Source organism: Mastigoproctus giganteus, chromosome 3 (genome assembly GCF_048544385.1).
Source record: "Mastigoproctus giganteus isolate SK-2022 chromosome 3, ASM4854438v1, whole genome shotgun sequence".
Classification (NCBI taxonomy): Eukaryota; Metazoa; Arthropoda; class Arachnida; order Uropygi; family Thelyphonidae; genus Mastigoproctus; species Mastigoproctus giganteus.
In genome coordinates, this window is record NC_143577.1 from 232,894,559 (window position 1) to 232,917,315 (window position 22,757).

The following is a 22,757-nucleotide window of genomic DNA, read 5'->3' on the forward strand; positions in this document are numbered from 1 at the left end:
GTGTAATACCGTCTGTAAATTGCGTGTATTGTTTAGTCAGTTTGTTTATTGGACAAAAAACTAGAATTTCTAAGAGAAAATTACGCTACCCTCGCCTGAGACCGACTAACTAGGCCACGTTGTGGAAAAGGCCCATTAAAATCCCTCATGTCATCGATGGGGCTCGAACTCAAAGAGCCTCATTTAATGAAGAAAATTAAATAGGTAAACAGCGTTAGATATTACAATAACAAATACATGTGGTGGACAGAATAATGGAAATACCTGGTCAAAGAAAAGAAATTAATGAAATTTTAATTAAAGGACTTTAATAAAAGTTGAAATCAATAGATGAACTCTATCCACTTTACATTTCTTTTAATGTCCTTTGCAGGGTCAAATCGTCGTGTTTTCAGCCTGGATTTGATTTTAGGGACCAATAAGGTAACCAAGAGAAGAAATGTCAGAAATAAAAGGGGTAGGAGTGATTGATAATCAGCTCAGAATGCACTCAGATGCAAAGAACATCATTTGAGTAAGTATTGAAAGATCTACACATTACGATGTGAAGAGTTATTTGTGGACTATTTTTCAGATGAATCTCTAAGTGGTGACGTGTACCTAAAAACCAAAAAACAAGAGAAAAGAAAAGGAAAGAAAGAAAACTTTGCAAAGAATGTTAGAAATTTACATTGATGAAATTACTTTAATAGCTGTACATCGTTTTTCGGTTCCAACAAGGTTTATTTTCCTCATTTCCATTGTGCATTCAGAGAGTGGTTCGATGAGAACATCAGGAACAAATGGATAGAATGCCACAGTGGAACTCAGCATCGAAAATCGATTTAAAGATAACATCACAACAGATTAAAGAAAAAACCCAGCAAATACTTCTACAATAACTGTTGTCCTGAAGGGATGAAGAGACATGAGTAAAAGAATACAAGGAATTTAGATTGAAGAGAACTAATGCAAACATTGTAAGTATCGAACCTGTAATTAAATTTCCCTACAAACGATTTTTTTTCCCAATTTGTACCAGTGCTTGGCTGCTGAAGACATCTGTATGTCTTACGCAGGGACCAAGAAGCGGAAGACATACAGGTGCTTGGCTGAGGAAGACAACAGATTTAATATTAAAGCACAGACCAGAACAGATCCACAAGGGAAACGGCATGGTGAAAATGGTAATTAGAATGACAAACATTGGTATTATATAAATATGAAATTTAGTGGAAGTTCCCATTAATGTGGAATATTTTAGTCACTAATTTTCCTTCAATGGAAGAAAAGGAAGTTGTTGTTGTTTTGGGAGCATCACCAAGTCGATATTGTTCCTTGTATATTATTTATAAATTGCGTGTGTTCTGAGGTTGATTTTTGTGTTTGCTGGACGAAAAACCCCAGTTTCCTGGAGAAGAAACCATGCTGCCCTCGCCTGAGACCAACTAACTCAGCCACGTTGTGAATAAGGCCCATAAGCATTTCTCACGTCATCGACTGGACTCGAACTCAGGTCTTTTTCACCCGGTGTTTGGAGGACGGGATCCTCCAAACACCGGCTGATTGTACATTTAACCAATTTAGACATTAAGTCTTTTACACTCACTGGCCAATATATCAGAATATTTATTCATTATCTACTAAGGACACCTTTTGCTCGAATTACTACCCGTCCACATCGTGGCCTCAGTAGTCGAGTGTTCAGTGGAGAGTGTACAGTAGTACACGCTATTTGGGTGGACCGGAGTTCAAGCCCTTGACTGCTAAATGCGGTCGATCTACCAACCCGCACTGGACCAGCGTGTCCATTTCCCTCAACATGAATCGCTGAGGAGGCTTCCATCCTGCAGTGGATTGATAATGGCTGCAGTTTTTTGCATTGATGCATTTATTCCACAGCAGCTAAGGAAGACTAGTTCTAGATTTGACCATTCTTCCATCAGGACATTTGAAGAGTTCAGAGCTAAAGTGTATCAAGTCCAAAAAAATATATATATATTTTTTATATCTTTTTTCCATAGTCTTTGAAGATGGTTTTTTTCTATGAAAAAGTGAATCAAGTCCTTAATTCGATATCATACCGATAGATTGGAGTAATTTTATTCACCTCTGAGGAATAATATAATGTTTTCGGTGCTAAGGTGGATCTAAGTCCAGTTTTCTGTTTAGATAGTTGGAAAGTCTATTTTCTGTCTCATGCTGAAGTTAATTAATTAAAAAATGGATTCAAAAGAAACTTTTGACATCTCTTTGTCATCTCTTCTGGATATGTACCATCTACAAATGAGTCATCAGAGGAAGAAAATAAGAAAATTGAAGATAAATTTGAGTTAATTTAAAATTTGTTTTGAGCATAACCTTACTTAATTTTCATGCCAAAGAAAAGTAAACTACTTATCTCCTTTTGATTGATACTAATTTTAAAAATTATGGAAAATTAAATGTAATAAACATCTAAATCATTATCCATAATTATTTTTAGATTTTCTTTTCTTTCTGGGATCTATGAAGTATGAAATATTCTTTAAAAAGTAATACTCAATCAAGAGAAATCCAAGTCACAGGGCCATACACAGACCAAGAAGAATGTCAACCTTTAAGGGGAAGCAAAAGAGTCAGATGTGAAGACATCGGAAAAGAAAATGAAGTGTTTGCAAAATTTTGGTGAAGATTACTACTCAACCACAGGAAGGAAAGAATTTAAAAACGTATGTTATGCCAGTGTGAAAAACGTTGAAATACTAACTTGACTGAAGAGGAAGAATGATATATTTTTGAATCTTTTTGGAAATTGGGGGAACTCAGTCAGAAAAATGTTTTTCCTTCTAGGATGTGTCCGTGGTAATAGCGTTAAAAGGAAACGGATCCAAGATGGAACTGGTAGCAGTAAAGCTGTTGGTTATTTTTTAAGAGAAAATGTAAAGTCTGTGAAAGTGCGCAAGAAAGGAAAAAGAATGGGATGCATATAAATTATCAGGTGACACAGAAGCCTATGGCAGATATAAGCTAGTCTGTAATCAGGTCACAAAGGAGGTTAGGCAGGCGAAAGCAGATTACGAGAAATCCTTGGAAAAAGATGCAAAGAAAAACAGCAAGAACTTTAGTTATATAAACTTTAGAAGGGATGAATCAGATTGGTCCACTTGATATTGATGGTTCGACTGTTGATGATCCTGTTCAGAAAGCTGACAATCTGAATGAGTATTTACAGGAATTATTGGAGGAAAATGCCAGGGAGGAAAATGCCAGAAGTTTATCACACTGCAACGGGGAGCTTAATGATGTTGTAATAACTGAGAGCAAAGTGGAGGAGAAATTGTTGAAGTTAAACGTAAGAAAGGCACTTGGGACGGATGGGATCTATCCGGTTATATTAAAGGAGGCAGAAAAGGAAGAAAGCAAACCCTTAGCCATAATTATGAGCGAATCCTTGGACTCAGGGGAAATTCCCAAGGACGAGAGCTGTGCAACTGTATCCCCAATTCACAAAGGGAGATCAAAGGTTGACACGAGTAATTATAGACCTGTTAAACTTCTACGCTGGGGAAAATAATCGAGTCAATGGTTAAAGATGCATTGCAGGAGCATCTAGGCAAGACTGCAGCAATAATTCAGACACAGCATGCGTTTGTTAAGGGAAAGGCTTGTCTGACAAATTTAATTGGATACTACGATAGGTTACAAAGGAACTGGATGCAAATATAATTTTGATATCATATACTTGGATTCTGGGAAAGCTTTAATACTGTTGCACAATGGAAGACTGTACAAATTGGGGCTGTATGGTATTAAGGACAAGTTGATAGCATGGTTAAAGGATAGTTGAGTGGGAGAAGACAGAGAGTGGTAATCAATGGACACTACTCTTCGTGGACTAATGTTATTAGTGGAGTCCCCAGGGTTCGGTGTTGGGCCGACTGTAATTTTGTATATTTATCAATGATATTGATGAAAGTAAATGAGGCTTAGTGTCGAAGTTTGCAGATGATACAAAGGTTGGCAGGGTTGTTAATGACAGTAATTGCAGTGTGCTACTGCAACAGGATGTAGAAAATTTGGGCAGATGGGCCGAGAAGTGGCAACTGAAGCTTAACATTGAAAGTGTAAAGTACTGCATATGGGTAGAAGTAACCCCAGAGAAACGCATCAACTGTGTGGTACTACACTTAGGCTGGCAGAAAATGAAAAAGATCTGGTAGTAATTGTGCAGTCAGATATGAAATTTTCTGAGCAGTGTAGATATGCTGCCAGAACAGGTCATGGGGTATTGCCAATGGTATACAGGAATTTTGCTTGTAGGGAAAAGGTAATTATCCATTTGTATAAGGCAATGGTAAGGCTACGCCTTGGGTACTGCGTACAAGTCTGGAGGCCTCATTTTAGGAAGGAAGTAGACAGTGCCAGACGTAGGTATTTTGCCGGCTCGGGCAGAAAGATTTTTCGGTGTCCCCTTTAGAACGTTATGTATTTTTTATTTTCATGATTTGTAAAATTTGACACCCCTTAAAGAATGGCGCCCAGGGCTAAGATCCTATTAGCCCGTGCCTTAATCCGGCACTGGATGTAGAGTTGCTTGAACGAGTACAGATAAGGGCAACGATATTGGTGAGGGGAACGAAGGGGTCCTCTTACCAAGAAAAGCTTAAGTTTTGCAAATTGCAGCGTCTGGAAACTAGGCACCTGTGAGGTGATCTGATTGAGGTGTATAAGGACTTGAATGGTTTGAGCAGGCTCAATTCTGATGGGATTCTTCCTCTTGCTCCGATTACGAACCTGGGGGAGGGGGCAAATTGAAATTGAGGAAAGACAGTTGTAGAATAGAAGTGTGGAAATTTGCCTTTAGCCAGGCAGTAGTCGATTGCTGGAACAAACTTCCATCTGTCTTTGTGGAAGTGATAGCTTAAATAAATTCAAGGAAGAAGTGGACAACCTTTTGGAGCGAATGGATAGGTGAAATGGAAAGTTTTTTTTTTTTTTTTTTTTTTTTGGCTGATGCTGCATGCTTTGTCGCATCATATGCCTCTACTAATGCTAATGCTTGTAGGCCGTATTACGCCATATACACTGTTGTTCAAAGAAAGTGCATCACCTAGGAATTTCACATTTCTAATCCTTTTTCGAGATGGTACGTTACATTAATGACTACCATCACAAATAGAAACAAAAGATATTTATTAATAGTTAAGGCAAAGCTAAGTAATATTTCACAGGTGCTCTCAAAATATTCCAAAATGAGCATTTGCAACCTTTATAGAACAGTTTTGGTTAACACGACAATTATGGCTGAAATGTTATCGAAGCCCTCAATTTGCTTCAGTTTATCATTTTAAATGGAAAACAAAATGAAAAGTTCACCAGGTGCAAACTAATATTTAGTTGAACCGCTTCTGGCCCTGATGACAGCAGCACACCGTCGAGGCATTGACAAGATCAATTTCTGAAGATAATCAACTGATAGTTCGTGGTTCCAAACACGAATTATGGCTATCTGACGAAGGTTCACGAAGGATCTTTGGTTTCTTTCTGGCAACTGCAGATTCCACACGACGCCAACAGTTCTCTATAGGATTCAGGTCCGGGCTGTTTCGTGGCCAGCTAAGAGTTGTAATGGACCGTTCTTCCAACCATTTTTTCACCTTAAACAAATGTAAACACATTACTGTTAAACCTTTAATGCAGAAATGAAGCTAAAGTAACTTCAGAAGTGCCTACTTACACTTTTCGCCCGATGTCAAGGAGCAGAGTTGTCCTGAAAGATGCAGTTACTTGGCAGGTTGAAATGGTCTCTAATGGTTCGCAGCAATTTGCCTTCCAATATAGCCAGGTATCCATTGGCATTTACGAAATCTGTTATAAACTGCACGTGACCTACTTCGCGATATGAAATGCATCCCCATATCATTTGGGGTGCTGGTAGGGAATTTCACTGTAGACACCATACAGTCTGGATGGTATTCTTCACCACGCCTACAGCGAATCGTTTGTCTCCCATCAGAGCCATGCAAGTTGAATTTCTTCTCATCCGAGAAAATAACTGACTTCCACTGCTCAGGGATCCATTTGACATGCTCCTTACACCAAATTAATTGGGCCTTTATATTTTTTGTGTGAGGAGAGGCACCTTCTTAGGACGACAGGCTACAAGTCTATTTTCGAAGAGGCATCTTTTGACTGTTACTGCACTTGCTACCACTCCTGTGTGTGTGTGTTCTTCCCATTCTCTTTTCAGCTCAGACGAAGATGGTTTTTAAGACATAAGTGCTTCAAAACGAGGTCCTGTTTTGGCTTAGAGACTCGTTTGCGTCCGGTTCCTTTTTTTCTATCAGCACAACCAGTATTCTTGAGTTTGCAAAGAAATGTACTCACTGTCGACTGATTACAAGACACTCTACAAGCAATATGACAGGAAGCACATCCTTCCTCACGTAAATCAACAATAACCCTCTTTCTTCGTGGCGTCAAGTGCACATAACTCGCCATCCTGACACAAGCAAAGAATGACTGCTCTTCATCACCTACGCGTGTTAATCTTATCTGATGCAATCTGTAAGGAATATTGCCATATACTTACGTTATTCGGACGACAATTATAATTTAAAGGGGTGATGCACTTTCTTTGAACACCAGTGTATATATAAACCCCAGGGCGTCACATCTGGTGAGTACGGGCTTGGCACACCCAGGGTCCTGAGCTGGATATCATCATTCTTGCCAGCTTGTGCTACTCACTAAGCCCATTGGCCATTATACGACTTTCTGACGATATGAGCAGACCCAGTTTGTGCCAATAGACATACTCCATACAATGATACCACCTCCCGTCGCTTGGGTGGTGGACACGAGAGTCTGATGCTTAGCCTCATGAAGCCGATGCAGAATTTCCTTCACCATTAGTGCAATAAAAGTGTAAATCGAAACCCGTCAGACCACATGATCTTTTTATACTGTTCCACAGTAAGCGTAATCGTTGGCAGCACCACTCCAGTCAAATCTTATATGATTTGACTGGAGTTCGCAGATCCTTCAACCTCAACCGAATAGTTTTTGGAAATAAGTCCTTCTTTGCTTAATGGATCTATTCTGATGCATAATTTCCCTTAAATTCTTGAGATCTCATTCTTGGAGTACACACTTGCTGTCACATTTCTTCCTTCCAGGGCTTCATTCTCATTTTGTTTTCCATTCATTATATCCTTTAGAGATGGTTGCATTCGACTCACCAGTGATCTCCTTTTGTTTTCATAATTGTGGCTCCTGCTAAACTTGCTCCAACGACAACACCTTTCTGAAAGTTAAAAAAATCATTTGTGTTCCCCTTACCGGTTCGACAAAGAAGCTCCAAGAAAGCGCACAGTATTCATCTGATACCAAAGAATTTGTGAACTTCCATGTGACAATTTGCATTTGCATACCGTACTTTCAATCATCTATTGATATCAATTACAAAAAGTTTCTAATTTTTTGGACAGGGGGTGAATTTTTCTTTACTTTAATAACTGAATCTTGTCCAACTTACTGAAAAATCTTTAAGTTATACAAAAGAATGGGTGCTCCTCCTTATGGAACACAGTAAAGATTTTCGACATTCTTATTTCAAAAATCAATACACTCCCAGAAATATATTAACTTACATCTAGTTCTGGAAACATTTTAAGATGGCTGTCATTAGTTTTAATAGACTGACAACAAGAAAAACACGCAATACAATGTAGAGTTGCCCAGTTACACATTTAGCAACAGTGTCGTGTTGTTCTAATGAACGCGACAGATCTTTCACAAGAAACTTTATAATTTGGTTTCCGATGTTGGTAAATGTGTTTGCTACAACTTGAACAGTACTGGAACTGAGCGCGAAACCTCTTTGCACTCTTGCTCAACTTTCCATATCCATTTTATTTTGTAACAACGAGGCCGACAAGACGCATCCAGTTAATTAAGTTGTCTCCATTACTTAATACCTCTTGTTAAACGGTTAAAGTGGAGGGAGAGTGGAAATTGATGTAGACTGATTAATTCCATCCCAAATGGCAGAACATTATGTAATTTAGTGCGTAATCAGGGGATGCAGAATGAGAGAAGGCACTTAGCAAAGTTTTATCCGCTTTGCGTTTATTTTTTAATTGTTCACTATGGTGGATCGGCCATTTTGGTTTGTTATAATTGCGAAGAATGGAAGATGGAATTAACAAACCTGCACCATTTTTTGTAAAATGGGTCCTGACGAATTTCTAATCAATATAATTTAATCAACTTTTGGCCATGCATCATGTACTACGTTCTTTCTTTGCTGAGAATTTTTTATAAATAAATATTTAAAAATTAAGGTGCAAAGGTGCTCCTTTAGTCTGAGCTCAATAAAAGGGTACCTTTCCCTGTTTAGTCAACTTCCAGTAGCTGGAATGCGTTAAATTAATCACAAAAGGCTGTTTATTTAAAAAAACTTTTGAGCTTAAAGGCGAATAAGGTTCCTGGAGTTGATAGCATCTATCCAGTAATTTGGGAGTCCTCCAGACAGCGAATTGAACCATTAAGATTCAATGAGGGCATCCTTCGATTAGGGAGAGGTTCCTTTAGATTGGAAAAAACTGCTAATGTATTACAAATACATAAAGGGAATTCTGAGAACGAAGTGAGTAACTATAGATCGGTTAGTTTGACTTCAATGGTAGAGGAAATCATGGAGGCAAGTGCAATACAGGATCATCTAGATAGAAATGGAGTTGTAAAGGAAACACAGCGCGGTTTTTTAAAGGGAAAATCATGTTTAACTGACCTAGTTAGCTTTTTTCACAGAGTCATTCATGAGCTCAACGTAGGAAATAATTTTAAAATTGCTTGTTTGGATTTCAGATCTAAACTAAGATCCTAGGTTATGATTAGTGGTTACTTTTCAGTTTGGGCTAATGAAGTGATAGCCCACAAGGACTTGGACCACTGTCTTTTCTAATTTTCATAAACAACATTGGCGTAGGGATATAGAGCGTTATGTTAAAATTTTTAGATGATATGAAGGGTCGGAGAGTGGTTAATGATCAGCTCCAGCAGCGCTCCTGAAGTATGACTTAAATAGGCTCGAAGGATAGTCAGAAAAGTCGCAGCTATGTTTTAATTCAGCAAAATGAAAGGTCTTACACTTGGAGAATGGCAATCCCAAAATATCTTATACACTGGATGACATTGAACTAAAAACAAACAGATAAAGAAAGGGATTTCAGAGTTACAATACAGGTAGACATGTGGTGTAACTCTGAAAGAAGTAACTCAGAAGTTCTCTGAGTTGTCAAGAAGGGCGGAAAAGAAGGTCCATGATGTGCTGTCGATTATTTATCGAACGCTCGGTTGTAATGAATGCAAGGTCATAATCTCACTCGAGACAGTTGTTACGCCGCACTTGAAATATTCTGTCCAATTATGGAGACCACAACTAAAAAAGAAGATATCACACGACATATTGATCTACCCGTGAATATCGATCGAAGTTTTCTTGAAAGGGTCCAAATACGGGCAACCCACTTGGTAAGAATTGCAAAAGCACTCCCTCATTAGGAAAGGCTTGGAATATGTGAACTACAGAGATTGACAACCAAGCATCGTAGAGAGGGTACTTGACCGGGGTTTATAATGCTCTAATAGGGGGTATTACAATGGATTGAGGTGAAATTTTGTGTTTTTCACCCAGTGAGAATGCATAAGTTAAGTATTAACATTTGTTCAAAGAAATATCCATGCTTATCTGTATTAGTGTGCATAAATGTGTATTATTAATGCACACTACCCTACCATTAATATCCTGGACTGTAGAGTAGTGGAAAACAGTCCTATGGATAGACGAGTCCAGGTTCGCACTCTACCAGTCTGATGGCCGTTCCTGGGTGTGGTGAATGCCAGGGGAACAGTTCCTTCCTGATTGTATCCTCTCATCAATGAAGTTTGGTGGAGGCAGTGTCATGGTATGGGGATTCTTTCATGGTTTGGCTTGGGCCCATTAGTCGTTATTGGCAAAACCATGAATGTTGTGCAATAACAGGACAGCCTGGACAATTATACACTTCCAACATTATGGCAATACTTCGGGGAAGGCCCATACCTGTATCAACAAGTCAACGCGCCATGCCATACTGCTCGGGTCGTAACTGGTTTGAGGACTTGTGTGTAGAAAAGTTGGAATGGCCAGCCTAGAGTGCTGATTTGAACCCTATCGAGCATCTTTGGGATGTATTGGATCGTCAGGTACGTGCACGTCGAGATCGCCCAAAAAAACAAGGCCGAACTGGTGGCTGCGTTAAAGACCGAGTGGAGGAACATATCACGTGACATTTATAGAAAGCTTTGCTGAGAACCAAAGTCGTTGTCCATGGACATGCCATCCACAATGGTGACCAAAATCGCTTTCTACAACTTACAGTACTTTCCTTCTGACGAATATCAATTTTTGTTTTAAATGGAAAAATCTGCAACAGAAATGCATAAAATGTTAAAAACTGTTTATGGTAATGAAAGGTTGAATCGTATCCAGTGTGTCTGAATGGTATACGAGGTTCAAAAACGTATGAGGGGATGTTCGCGATGACCCAAGAAGTGGGCGTTCATCAACCTCTCGAAATGAGGTATAATTGCAAAAGTTTGGGAAATTGTTGCAAGAGATCGTCGTTTGACCCTCAGAATGATGGCTGATGAGTTAGATATGAATAAAAAGACGATTCGTCAAATTCTACATGAAGATTTTAGGGAAAGGAAAGTCTGTACAAAATTTATGCTGCACGTTCTCACGAATGAGCAGAAGCAACGAAGAGTGTCAAGGCTTTCTCCAGACTTGTCAAGACCATTCTAATTTCTTCAATTGCATTGTCACTACCAATCATCCACCCAACTCTCCAGATCAAGCACCAGCGAACATCTTCCTCTTTTTCAAGGTGAAAATTGCCCCCAAAAGAAAGAGATTTCAGGACGCTGAAGACATAAAGAAAAACGTAGCCAACAAACTGGTCATCATCTCTTTGGTCACCTTCACTGAGTCTTTTGAGAAAATTTTAGAACGGTGCATTCACTCAGGTGGTGATTACTTTGAATTAAAATAAAACTAATTTTGAGCTCCTTCACTCTGTGTTCTTTTTATTGCATCAGTCCTGGAATTTTATTGCTACACCACTTATGCCACCATATTTACGCAAACATCGTTTACACATGGTGAGATACGCTAATTTTTTTGAAAAGTGTATTTCCTTCCATTCCACATATCTTCCTAAATGTCAAAAGAATGGTAAAAGAATGTTTTATTTTACAGTTTTTTATTGGTCCATGGGAAGGTTTTCGATCCAATTCCTTCCTATAGAAATATTGCTATAAATTTGGAACAGCAACTCTGAATGAATGGCCATTTTATTAAGGACACTTCAACCCACACAGCAACTCGGAATCTTCATGAGATGAACTCAATGAGGTTTCGAAAGGGTACCATAGAGATGCTAGTCCATGTTTACTCAATTGCGTCCCACAAAGTTGGATGGTTACGTTTCTCTACTCTGAAGGATTGTTCCATCTCAGTCGACATTTGCTCAAGCGAACGTCTTAAAATCACGGGAGAGGCCATCGCAGTGAACAGAATTCACTCTCATGTTCCTGGAACCATTTCTGTAAAATTTTAGTCTTGTGACATGACACGTTATCACTTTGGAAGAACTCATTTGCAGATGGATTGTTGCCCTCGTGGGTAGCACAGTTTGTATAATAACTCTCCTCCCTAGACCGGGTGGAAAAGGCCCGAGTTTGAATCCTATCAATGATGGAGATATTTTATGGGTCTTTTTCACATCGTGGCTCAGTTAGTCGGTCTCGGGCAAGGGTAACATGGTTTTTCTTCCAGGAAACAGCAACTGGACCACAAAACAGAAATTTATAGACCTATTACACGGCCGAATACTGCCAAGTTGCTGATGGGCTAAAATCCTACAACAAATGGACAAGGTTTATATCGAATGGTACGAATACGTGGTGCTACTGCTGAAGGAGCACTTCATTTCAGGTTTCTCTGGCATTTTGAAGCGAATACTTCTTGGAATCCCAACTATAATCAAGACAAGAAAAGATCAATTTATGCATGTTTTTATTTGTGCTTATTTCTTTTCATTATGCACAGGTAGAAATATTGAAGAGTTCAGTCACAATGCTCAATGGATATATTTAATATTTAAAAGTTATTAATTTTTTCCATTTATTTCTACACCCACTTGCCAAAAAAAGTTGCTGTTTTTCTATTAGGACCACTTTGTGCCCGAATAACAGTTCGTACACGATGTGGCATGGATTCGACCAGGTGATTGAGGATGTGTAACTCCAGCTTTGGCCATTCTTCCACAAGTATATTTGTCATTTGCTGTATTGTGGTCGATAGAAAACTGCGAAGTCGAATTGCCCTTTCCAATATAACCCAGACATTGAATTAGAGTCCAGTGTAGATGTTGGAAATCTTGGGAACTGTTCTCAAAAAATTCAGATGCAAGTTTTGCATTGTGGATAGTTGCGTTATTGTCTTGAAAAGTCCATTGAAATCCGGGTAAAAATGAAACATTGCAGAGTGAACTTGGTCAAATACGAGAAAGATATTCATTGGAGGTAACATGACATTCTAACAGTATGAGCCGAGCCAGTTCGTACCTAAAGAGCATACCATAATGCCACCTCCATCCGCTTGAGCTAGTATAAAAACAAAGATCATATGATCTCTTTCCACTGTTCCACAGATGGTGCTGGTGGCACTACTCCAGTGGAATTTTTCGATTTTTTTACAGATAGAAATAGCTTTCTCGTAGGAACACGACTATCAAAGGCCAGGAGTAACTCAGGAGCACAGATTTTGAGAACAAATGGAGAACTAAGATTAGGATCTGGAGGTTTCTTGGCATCAAGATTGTAAAAAATCCTTCTGAAATCCTTTTGGCGTAAGACCACAGGGAGCGATGAGTTCAGTCTACTGGGAATGGTGGGAGGTGGTTTGAAAAGGATAGTCAATACAAGAGTAAGAAGGAAAGTAGGATGCCAATAAGTCGGCTTTATCTTTAGTTGAGATGACAACAAAACCATTAGATCTTAACAGAGGTGGGAGTAGAGATGTTGAAAACTTACGAACAATGGCTTGGGCATGAGATCAGAAAGCTCGACTACTGTTCAGATAAGAAGAAAGTTTTCTACTCTTAACCTGTTCAAAATCTAGTTTGGATTGATTAATACCTGCTTTGGTGGAGACAGAAAATGAACATCGAGATTTGGATGCAAGCCAATTGCGATATCCAACATTCTTATCTTGAACAGCCTTAGCACATTTATTGGAAAACCAAGGTTTAGATAAAGGACAAGATTTTAAGGTATAGTATGGAACAAAAGATTTCATTCCTACAAGAATAATTTCACTGACATCTGAACAGACACCGACATCGAAAGATTTCAAAAAGTAATCCAACCATGGAAAAGAAGGATCGAAATCTCGCTGATCATATCACTTTGGATTCTTGTAATGCCAAACATCACGAGGCTGAGAATGGCCACGAGAGAAAGGCTAAATCGGAGAAGACACAATTACCAAATAGTGAGCTGAAGTGCCTAGAGGAACACTCATCTCAATCGAGTGCTTCGAAGGGTTGTTCGTCAGAAAAAGATCAAGAGTATTGGCTGTGTGGTTAGGATTGTTGGGCAAAAGGTATTCGAACTTACATTACTTTGTACCACAAGTGGGTCGAAACCTGAGAAGAAAGAAGATACTTGTTGACAATTCACACGAATTTCTATAGATTGTGATTTTTAGGAAATACAAAGAGTAGCAAAAATAAGAAAAAAAATGGGACTGAATTCAAATAAAGTAAATTGTGGACAAGGAAAATATTTTCTTACCCGTATCCTTCAAAATAATCTCCAAGGGTCCAAATCTAGTAGTTGCAACGTTCATACCAGCTTTGGTAAACTTGGAAAACTCATCTGCTGTGATAGTATTTAGTTGTTCTCTCACGTTTTTCTGAATGTCATAAACACTAACAATTCGAAGTCCTTTTAATCTCAATTTCAACTTGGGAAACAGAAAAAAAAGAGTTATCATTGCCCCGCTGGAGAATTACCTGAAGGTCAGCATTTAAACAATTGGTGGTGGATATTCTGAAAGCTGAAGCTGTTTGTGCATCACAATGTTTCTCAAACTGGAAGGGGAAATGCAGTGTGCTTCACCAGCAAAACTATGGACTATTTCCAGCCAATGGAAGGTCATTAAGAAAAGAGTGTGGAAAAGAACTGAACCTTGAGGAACACCAACATTAGTGGAGAAGTTAGAAGACAGCGCGCGTCAACTGTCACCTGCCTACACCCCCGTTGAATTTCAAGGAACTGCGTGACACACTCATGTCTGCATGGTACTCCATTCCTGCACAACGTTTTTAGCATCTTGTTCAATCCATGCCTAGACGAATTCAGGCTATTTTGAAGGCTAAAGGAGGCTCAATACACTACTAGGTAGGTGTACCTAATAAAGTGGCAGCACAGTGTATATCACCAATGGGTGGACTCTGACGGAATCCATATCAGCGATCATTGATTAGTGAGAAGGATTTGGGATTATTTCTGGGTTGGTGGTTCATGTATTTCTCTAAGAGCTCGGAAAGAGTAGAAATATGTTCAATGTGACGATAATTATTGGAAACTAGACCTTTATCCTCTTCAAATGGGGTTTGGACTGCTTTTCAATTATTGCGAGTTGTAGTGTAGGCAGAAGCTATAGATTTGGATACAACTCAATTGCTATATGCTACATTTTTATATTATTACCTTAGTATTACCTTAGTACATTTTTTTTTTTAGAAAACCAAGATTCAGATAAAGGACGAGATTTTAGAGTGGAATGCAGAATAAAGGAATTCATCCCTACAAGAATAAAGGAGAGTATAAATCGTTCAGATCATTCCCGTTTTGCATTTATACACGAGGCTGCGAAAGGTCATGAGAAAAAGCCTCCAATGCAGAAGAGATCATCGCCAAGTTATGATTTGAAGTACCTAGAGGACCACTCAACTCTAAAGTGTACTTTGAAGAGTTGTTTTTGAGAAATGGATGAAGGGTTAGGTGTGGTTAGGATTGTCTAGTTCTGGTAGGTAAATGAACAATCTGTGCGAGGTTATTAGTATTTACAAAAGCTTGGAATCTTGACCAGCTGGACTCTTGTAACTAGAAAAATGAAGCCAACTGGAGTTGTGAACGTTAAAATGACCAAGGAAAATGATCTCACCAAAGAGTTCCAAGTGCTGCGATTAATGGAGTTGGGAGAACGGTAGAGGCAACAGATAAACGTGGGGGATTGAATGACTGTAAGTGGAAATAGAAATCACTGAGATTGGAACCGAGACGAATGAGGAAGTTTTTTGGAGGTTTAGATTTTTCGCAAATAAATTTGTTCTATTGGTTTGATTATTCATGATGCATTCAGTAGTAAAGTAAATGTAAACAGGAGTAACGTGTATAAATGAATGAAATTTTTGGATATGGTACACACGGCAAGAATAAACCCAACTCCTTGACAATAAAGTAACCCCGATAATGTCCACCGTGTACACACTACTAGGACTCCCTCCACTCACTATTTGGCAAAGTAGAGGCAACGAGATTATACACTAGCTGATCCGGATGACGCCTTGAGGGTTACCAATAAGTTCCACCCGGTGGACTGTCCCTCGGGTGGACAGTACCCACAAAATTTAAGGAATCTTGAATCTCGTTAAGATGCCAATTATAATCTGAAAAAACAGCAGTCATATTACATTATAGAAGAGATATGGGGTTCCTGGAGCTTTGCTCTGGGGACTAAACTTAGGTTTCACCACTTTAAGCCTCCAATAATCAAAGCGGTGGCATTGAATCATTCGACGGGAGTCGAATCCAACACCTAGTGTTGCAAACAGTCATCTACCACCTAGGATAGCGTCCATATCACATAGAGAAGCAGGGATTGAGGTAAAGTCCACCTCAACCCCTCGTTGGTTCACATCTTGGTGGTCATTCCCAGCATACTAGGTGCAGCATTTCAGATCATGTACAGTACATGGTGGGTTATATCCAGAATTACTAACAATCCCACCATCTTGAAGGTGCAAATTGAGGATCTGGTTGATCGGATTTCATCCTTAATTGACTCACTAGTTGGACCTGAATCAGTGTTTTAGATTCTGAATCCCATATCGAACAACAACCTAGAGCCAAAACGAGATATCGGCTAGTTCAAGCAAAGAACTTGCCGATGTCCAACACCAAAAACTTGAAGAACGTTTCTTTCTGAGGATTACTGATATCACCAAAGCCTATGAGGGTCATATTCCTTACTAAAATTTAATTTTTTATAACTAATCATGTTTTCATTTAGTGTTCCAATACTTGTTAGAGGATGGTGTATGTTCCATTTTATCCAAACTCTCATAAAACTCTCTTTGTGCACGTGTATCCGTCTGGGTAGTATCATATTTTAATCAAAGTGGGGCTCGTGAAGATACTCACCATTTATATATTTCTAAACGCGACACAAAAATAAACAAAAAAAACCCCACTTTATCATATCTTTTGGCTTAAGTTACTCCTACCGAAAGATGTCGCCACTGTGAAACAACGGTTTTGGGAGCAGCCGCGTTGATTACACATGTTTTATCGTCCGTGCGTCAGCTGTGCGTGTAATATATATCATCGGGGTAAACACGAATTGTGTACGGGAGGCGATGCAGTACGCGAGGAGGTGCTGTAATAGGTTTAAGTCGGAGGTCGGCTAACGGAAAATGGTCCCAAGAGTTCTTGGCGCAACCCCCTGAAGCCAGCTAAGATGCACGAGGGTAACTTACTCTATTTCTTTACCACCGTCGCCGTAACTCTCACCGCAAAGATTCACGTGGGCGCCGTGAAGGAGGAAGTTCACGACAGCGGGTTCTATCCCGTACAGGTGATGACCGTAGAGTTCAACATCACGGCGTGTAAAGAAAACGCTTCGCAGGATGCTCCCGTCGATCTGCGACACCCTGCTCGTAACGACAGCGATGAAGGTTGCGAAGAGGGACAGACGCGGCTCGAACACGCGCCTCAATTCGAGCTGTCCACTTTGGTCCGGGTGGTGATCCTGTCAATCATCGCCATCATTTCGCTGATCGGTAACACCGCTACTTTAGCGTCCATCTGCCGAGCTCGTTCGCAGAGTCGCTCTACCGTATATTTCATGATCGCACAACTGTCCATCGCCGATCTGATGGTGACCTTGTTTTGCGTGACTGCAGAGGCTGTGTGGACTTACACTGTTCAGTGGCTGGCTGGAGAATTCCTCTGCAAGTTGGTGAAATATCTACAAATGTTTTCGCTCTATCTTTCCACCTTCATTCTCGTTGTAATTGGATACGATCGGTTTACGGCTGTCCGCTTCCCCATGAGAAGGGCAAACATCAAAAGGCATTTAAAGAGACTTGTGGTTGGCGTCTGGTTGTTTAGTGGACTCATTAGTGTGCCCCAGGTAAGCAAAGGATCGTATTAGTTTCTATTTGTATTCATTTTCAACCTTGATTGATGTTTCCATTTTCTTTAGGGTACTCTAATACTTTTGGCACGGTAGTGTATTTTTTGCATTATTCAAAGCATGTGCCTTTATACTTTTAAGAGTCAAAATCTATAAAAATTTTTCCATACTTGAAAAATTGCATTACAGTAAAATATTTATTAGTCTATAATTTTTAAAATCTGTAAATAATAATTAAATGTAACGTATTTAAAAGTTATCGAAAATTAGAACAAAAATAAAAATAATTTTAACACATATATAAATATGTGTTAAAATTATTTAACACATATTTATATATGTGTTAAATAATTTTTAACACATATATAAATCATTATTTAAAAATTATTTAATATGTCCAATTGAGGTTTCCGTAAAAACAGTGATTGAATGACGTCACAATATGAAAAACGTAACAATGATTTGTCAAAACAATGCAACGTGATGTTAATTGCACAACAATGCCTTGTTTTTTTTTTATTATAGCTAACAAAAATAAACTATGTGCAATTGACATCACGTTGCATTTGTTGGACCATATATTGTTACGTCATATGACATTGTTACATCATTTGAGTACGGAAGCTGCAATCGGACATATAGAATAAAAAATGTTAAATTGGAAACAACTTTTTGGTGAAGATTTTCTGGCTTTCTATCTATTACTTTCTTCTAATTTTCGATTTTTTTTTAGTTACTTCATAATGCATTGTAATAATGCACTATGACGTAATAATAGAGGGAAGGTGCAGCAGAATATTAAAGCTCTCATCCATTAGCAATAATAAATTCGAAAAATATAAAGGATTATAACTTTCGTGTTGGGATTAAAACTTTCTCTGAAGATTTAACAAAACATTTCTTTGAAGATGTAATTACAGGGACGTAATTGAAATGGGATGAATGTGGTCTGCGATGCATTCTTTCTGAAAATATTTGTTTGCGAAAAGCTGTCACTCTGGTTTCCAGACTATCATGTTTGTTGTATCCGATGTTTTCGTTATTTTTAATAAGGCACGCGCGCACTCATGCAGAATCTGTGCACAATTGCTTGTGGCCCGCAGCGATTCTAGAAGTTTGCGCATAAAAATAAAATTTAATTCTTTTAATGATACCTCCATGTTTTGTGTTTTATATGAGCAATCTTTTATTAGAAATTGTCTCGAGACCAAAGTTTTGTTTTTCTTAACAATCATGAAACAATGGACAGTTATACAGCGTCTTTGTCTGTCAATGTACGAAAGATTTTTCGATTTTTTCAATTCTAAATTTAAAACAAAGCTTTCTTTTTATAATCTTCGATGGCCCCTGGATAGAAGTACAAACTAAAGTATCGTGATTCTTTCCAGACAAGTTGCTTTCTTTAACCACTAAAGAAAGGTTGACGTTCCTTATATGGTAAATCGATCGTTTATAATTTGTGGATGACTTTTTTTTGGCTGATTTAGAACAAAATGTTAAGGTATTCAAGATGGAAGATTAATGGACTTTAGCAGACGAAGCAACAGACACACTGTTCAATAATTCAACATGGCGGAGAAGCAGACGAAAACCAATGTTCATTAAAAAGTACTTTTTTTTTAAAATTTTATGTACCATTAAATATTTCGGATTCAATAATTCTATGAAGTTTTTCATCCCAATATTTGTTTTTGTAGAAAATGCTCGCGTGTACAAGATTAACATTTAGCGCAAGGAATCACGGGCTTTTGTAGCACTGGCAAAAACAAAAAACGAGTAGGTAAGAAAATGCAAACTGTCAGCCTCAACTACCTGATTGGGCAACTTGTTCCAGCTATCAACGACTCGCTAAAAGAAAACTTCCTACAATCTAATCTAAACCTCAAGCCCTGTAATTTGAATTAATGGCCCCTAGTTCTGGAATTCTTTACAACAGTGAGAATTCTACCTTCATTCATTTTACTAATCTCTCTCAGAGCCTTATAAACCTCAGGTCACCTCTGAGGTGCCTGGTTGCCAAGCTCTGTAGCCCACATAATCGGAGTCTTTCCTCATCCGATCTCACCATTCGAATTGCCCGTCTTTGGACCCTTCCAAGAAACTCAATGTCTTTTTTCTGATGAGGTCTTGAGCACAGTATTCCAAATGTGGTCTTACAATTGCTTTAGCAGTGGGATTATGACCTCTCTATCTCTAGAGGATAACGTTAGATAAATCATCGATAGGACACCATGGGCTTTCCTGTTTACACTCTTCAGAAAACTTCATATTTGCTTATATTGTAACTCCCAGATCCCTTTCCTCCTCCAGTGTTTAATTCAACCCCACCAAGTGTATAATTTATTTATGGGTTGCTATTCCTAACGTGTAGGACCTTGCATTTAGCTGCCACTTCTCTAATCACCTTTGAATTCCGTTTAAGTAATCCTGATGGAGTGCTGCTTGGCCTTAATCTTTAACGACTCTACCAATCTTTACGTCATCTACAAATTTTGATATCACTTCCCTTCGTCGATGCCATTTATGAAACTGAGAGACAACAGTGGTCCAATGCTTGAGGGAACCCACTCATGTTACACTAATCTGAAGAATATCCATTAATCACAGCCTTCAACCCTGTAGCCACCCAGCAATCCATCTTAGAATCTTACCAGTAATCCCAATATTGGATTTACATGACTTTTAGATCACTCTAAAGAAGTTTAAAGTAAGTTACCTGCTCGCCTTTTAGGACTTTATAAATAATTTTTACCATTACCATCAAATCTAAGATTCCATTAGACGTTCTAATTTTTTGTGCACTACAATACACAAAACCGTTAACACCCACCAAACGTTTACTATGTACAATTACATTAGAAGACTTTCCTCGACTGTTAATCGAGTACTGGAAAATTGCACCAGTAATTGTCTTGGAAAGCCAAAACCATGAAGAAAGGAATGTTTCATTGTGTAATCTTGTAATAAGATACTGACACAGTCATTTTAAGAGGAGTGCTCAAAGAGGGATTTTAAATTATCTAGGTCGCTTGCAAAGTCAACTCCTGAATTCTTAAAGCGAATACCTCCTTTGTTGCCTTGAAAGGTGTTCAAATATGAATGGATTCCGTTGATTGCTCTGCTGGAATAGAACGAAGATGGAGTTTTATACCTTTTATATTGTGCCAGCCTTAAAGGATTCTTTGATAGGGGTGCAGCAAATGATATTACCGGGATTCGGGAAACGAATTCTATGGAAGAGACGTCGAAATCACGTTTTATGCTGTTTCGTCTGCTACACAACTACTGTCGTTTGCTTCTAATGAGAGAAAAAAAGAAAGAATTTTTAACCAAAAGAAACTGTCATTTATACAAAAGATTGAGCAGATGCCCGAAGGTTAATATGCTATTTAAATATTTATGGATACTTCTTTTAAGAATTCATTTGTAAATTGGTGAAGGAAAGTTTAATTTTTCTAATGAATCCTTCTCGGTTCTTACTGATTGCTTTCGTTTTGTTTCCTTTGACAATCAAGCAGACGAACGATATCTTCTGGCCTTAGAGAAAAACGTGACAAACTCCGAAATCCAACGACAGCCCTTGGTAAGTCACCGTGACCGCGGTATCAACCTTTTAACTTCAGGCAAGAAGATAATAAGATCAGTTTTCTTCAGGTATTGGTTGTAGCTATACGAAATCAATACGTTTCGAGTGATATTTATTTGCACAGTTTAAAAACATACAGAGATATAACGATACATTCGAATTCGTCATCTGCTTCCTTCTTTTTGTTATCGTTTGCTTCAATGTATGCAGTTTTTATTTCTTCTTCTTTTATCGTTTGGCTTCTGAAACATACCAGAAGCTAAACGATTTTTCAGAAGCCATTGATTCACATTGTTGGAAGACCTCATCGTTTGGCTTCTGGTATATTTCGCTATTTGAAGACTTCCATCTTCCTTTCAGTCGTTTGGCTTCAAACATTTTTATTGTTTGGAGATTCTTGTTACTTAGCTTGGCTTCGGGCTTACGTCACTGTTTGAAGAGTCACATTTGTATTAGTTTAGCTTTATGGATTTATTGATAATTGAAGATTTTTCTTATAAATTTAATTAAAACTTTAATATTACTTTTAATTATTAGTAATTTAATTGAAAAACGTTTCTTTCATCTGGATTGAGGGATTGAATAACATGGTATTGCCGATCAATATGAGAACATTTATGGGCAAGTCACTAAGATTTTATAAAGGGAAATAAGGAATCATTAAGTTGGATCATGATATAGCAATACAAAATCCTCATCATTTTGATCATGGGCTATGGACCCTTTAGCGTCCACTTGGGATCGCCCCTGGTCACTTGCTACAACCAAAGGTGAAAGTAGTGTTCGAAGGAATCATTAAGCTTGGATCATCACACAGCAGTACAAAATCCTTTTCATTTTTATCATGGGCCTCTTTAGCGTCCACCTGGGGCCATTGCACCAATCAAGGTGAAATAATTCAAAAGAGTATATCTAAAACCGCAGAAGAACAAAAAGTAAACACTTCTGCAATTGCAACAAAAGGGGACGATTGTAGTATCAGCGTGGTCACAGTTTCAAATGTACTTAAGACTTTTGTGGTAAATCTTCAAGGAATTTTTCCACTACCAATACCTTCTGATTACAGCAGTTGAAAAATATGAAAGAAATAAGTAATGACATCATGGAATTAACTTGTCCGGTAGCATTTAAAGATGGAAGTATTTCAGAAAGAGATAATAGTAAAGAAGGATCCATCCAGACTATTTTGCAAAAAAGTAAATTTGAAGAATGGTCTGGAAAGACGAGTTTAAAACAAATATTTTCCAGTAGAACTAAAGAAAATATCTGCAGTTTCAGAGAGCAAATATCACTAAGAAAATGACTCCATAATAAGAATGAATCCTGCTAAATATCTGTATCAGTTGCGTTTGAGGTGGAGGGGACATTGAAGTATGTTTCTTTATATTCACTCCTGTGCCGATGTGTATTCATGGTGAGGATGAGCATGTTGGAAAGGTCAAAGGTGTCTTCTACTCCAATGCCACTTCTGAGCTTTTGTAGTCTATCTGCCCTCGTGCTCCTTCAGACATTTATGGATCTTCTTTAAGATTTGCCGATATATGCACGTGACTTTAGCAGTCCATTTGGTATATTGTCTCTTTATTGTTCGGGGACAGGACTCATGAAAAGTTGCTTCAATTTTTTTTCCAAAGTAGCATGTAATGTGTATTAAGCGCCAAAGTAATTAAGGGC

The 22,757-nt window shown here is 38.4% G+C and overlaps 1 protein-coding gene across 1 annotated transcript in view; it reads left to right on the forward strand.

Moving 5' to 3' along the window:
• The first annotated feature begins 16,710 nt into the window (after positions 1–16,710).
• Positions 16,711–22,757, forward strand: part of LOC150088845 (gonadotropin-releasing hormone receptor-like) — a 101,931-nt gene continuing 95,884 nt past the window's right edge. The window contains exon 1 of the mRNA XM_090370937.1: positions 16,711–17,494. Coding sequence (XP_090227063.1) covers positions 16,820–17,494 — 675 coding nt within the window. The 5' untranslated portion in view covers positions 16,711–16,819. The remainder of the gene's footprint in view (positions 17,495–22,757) is intronic.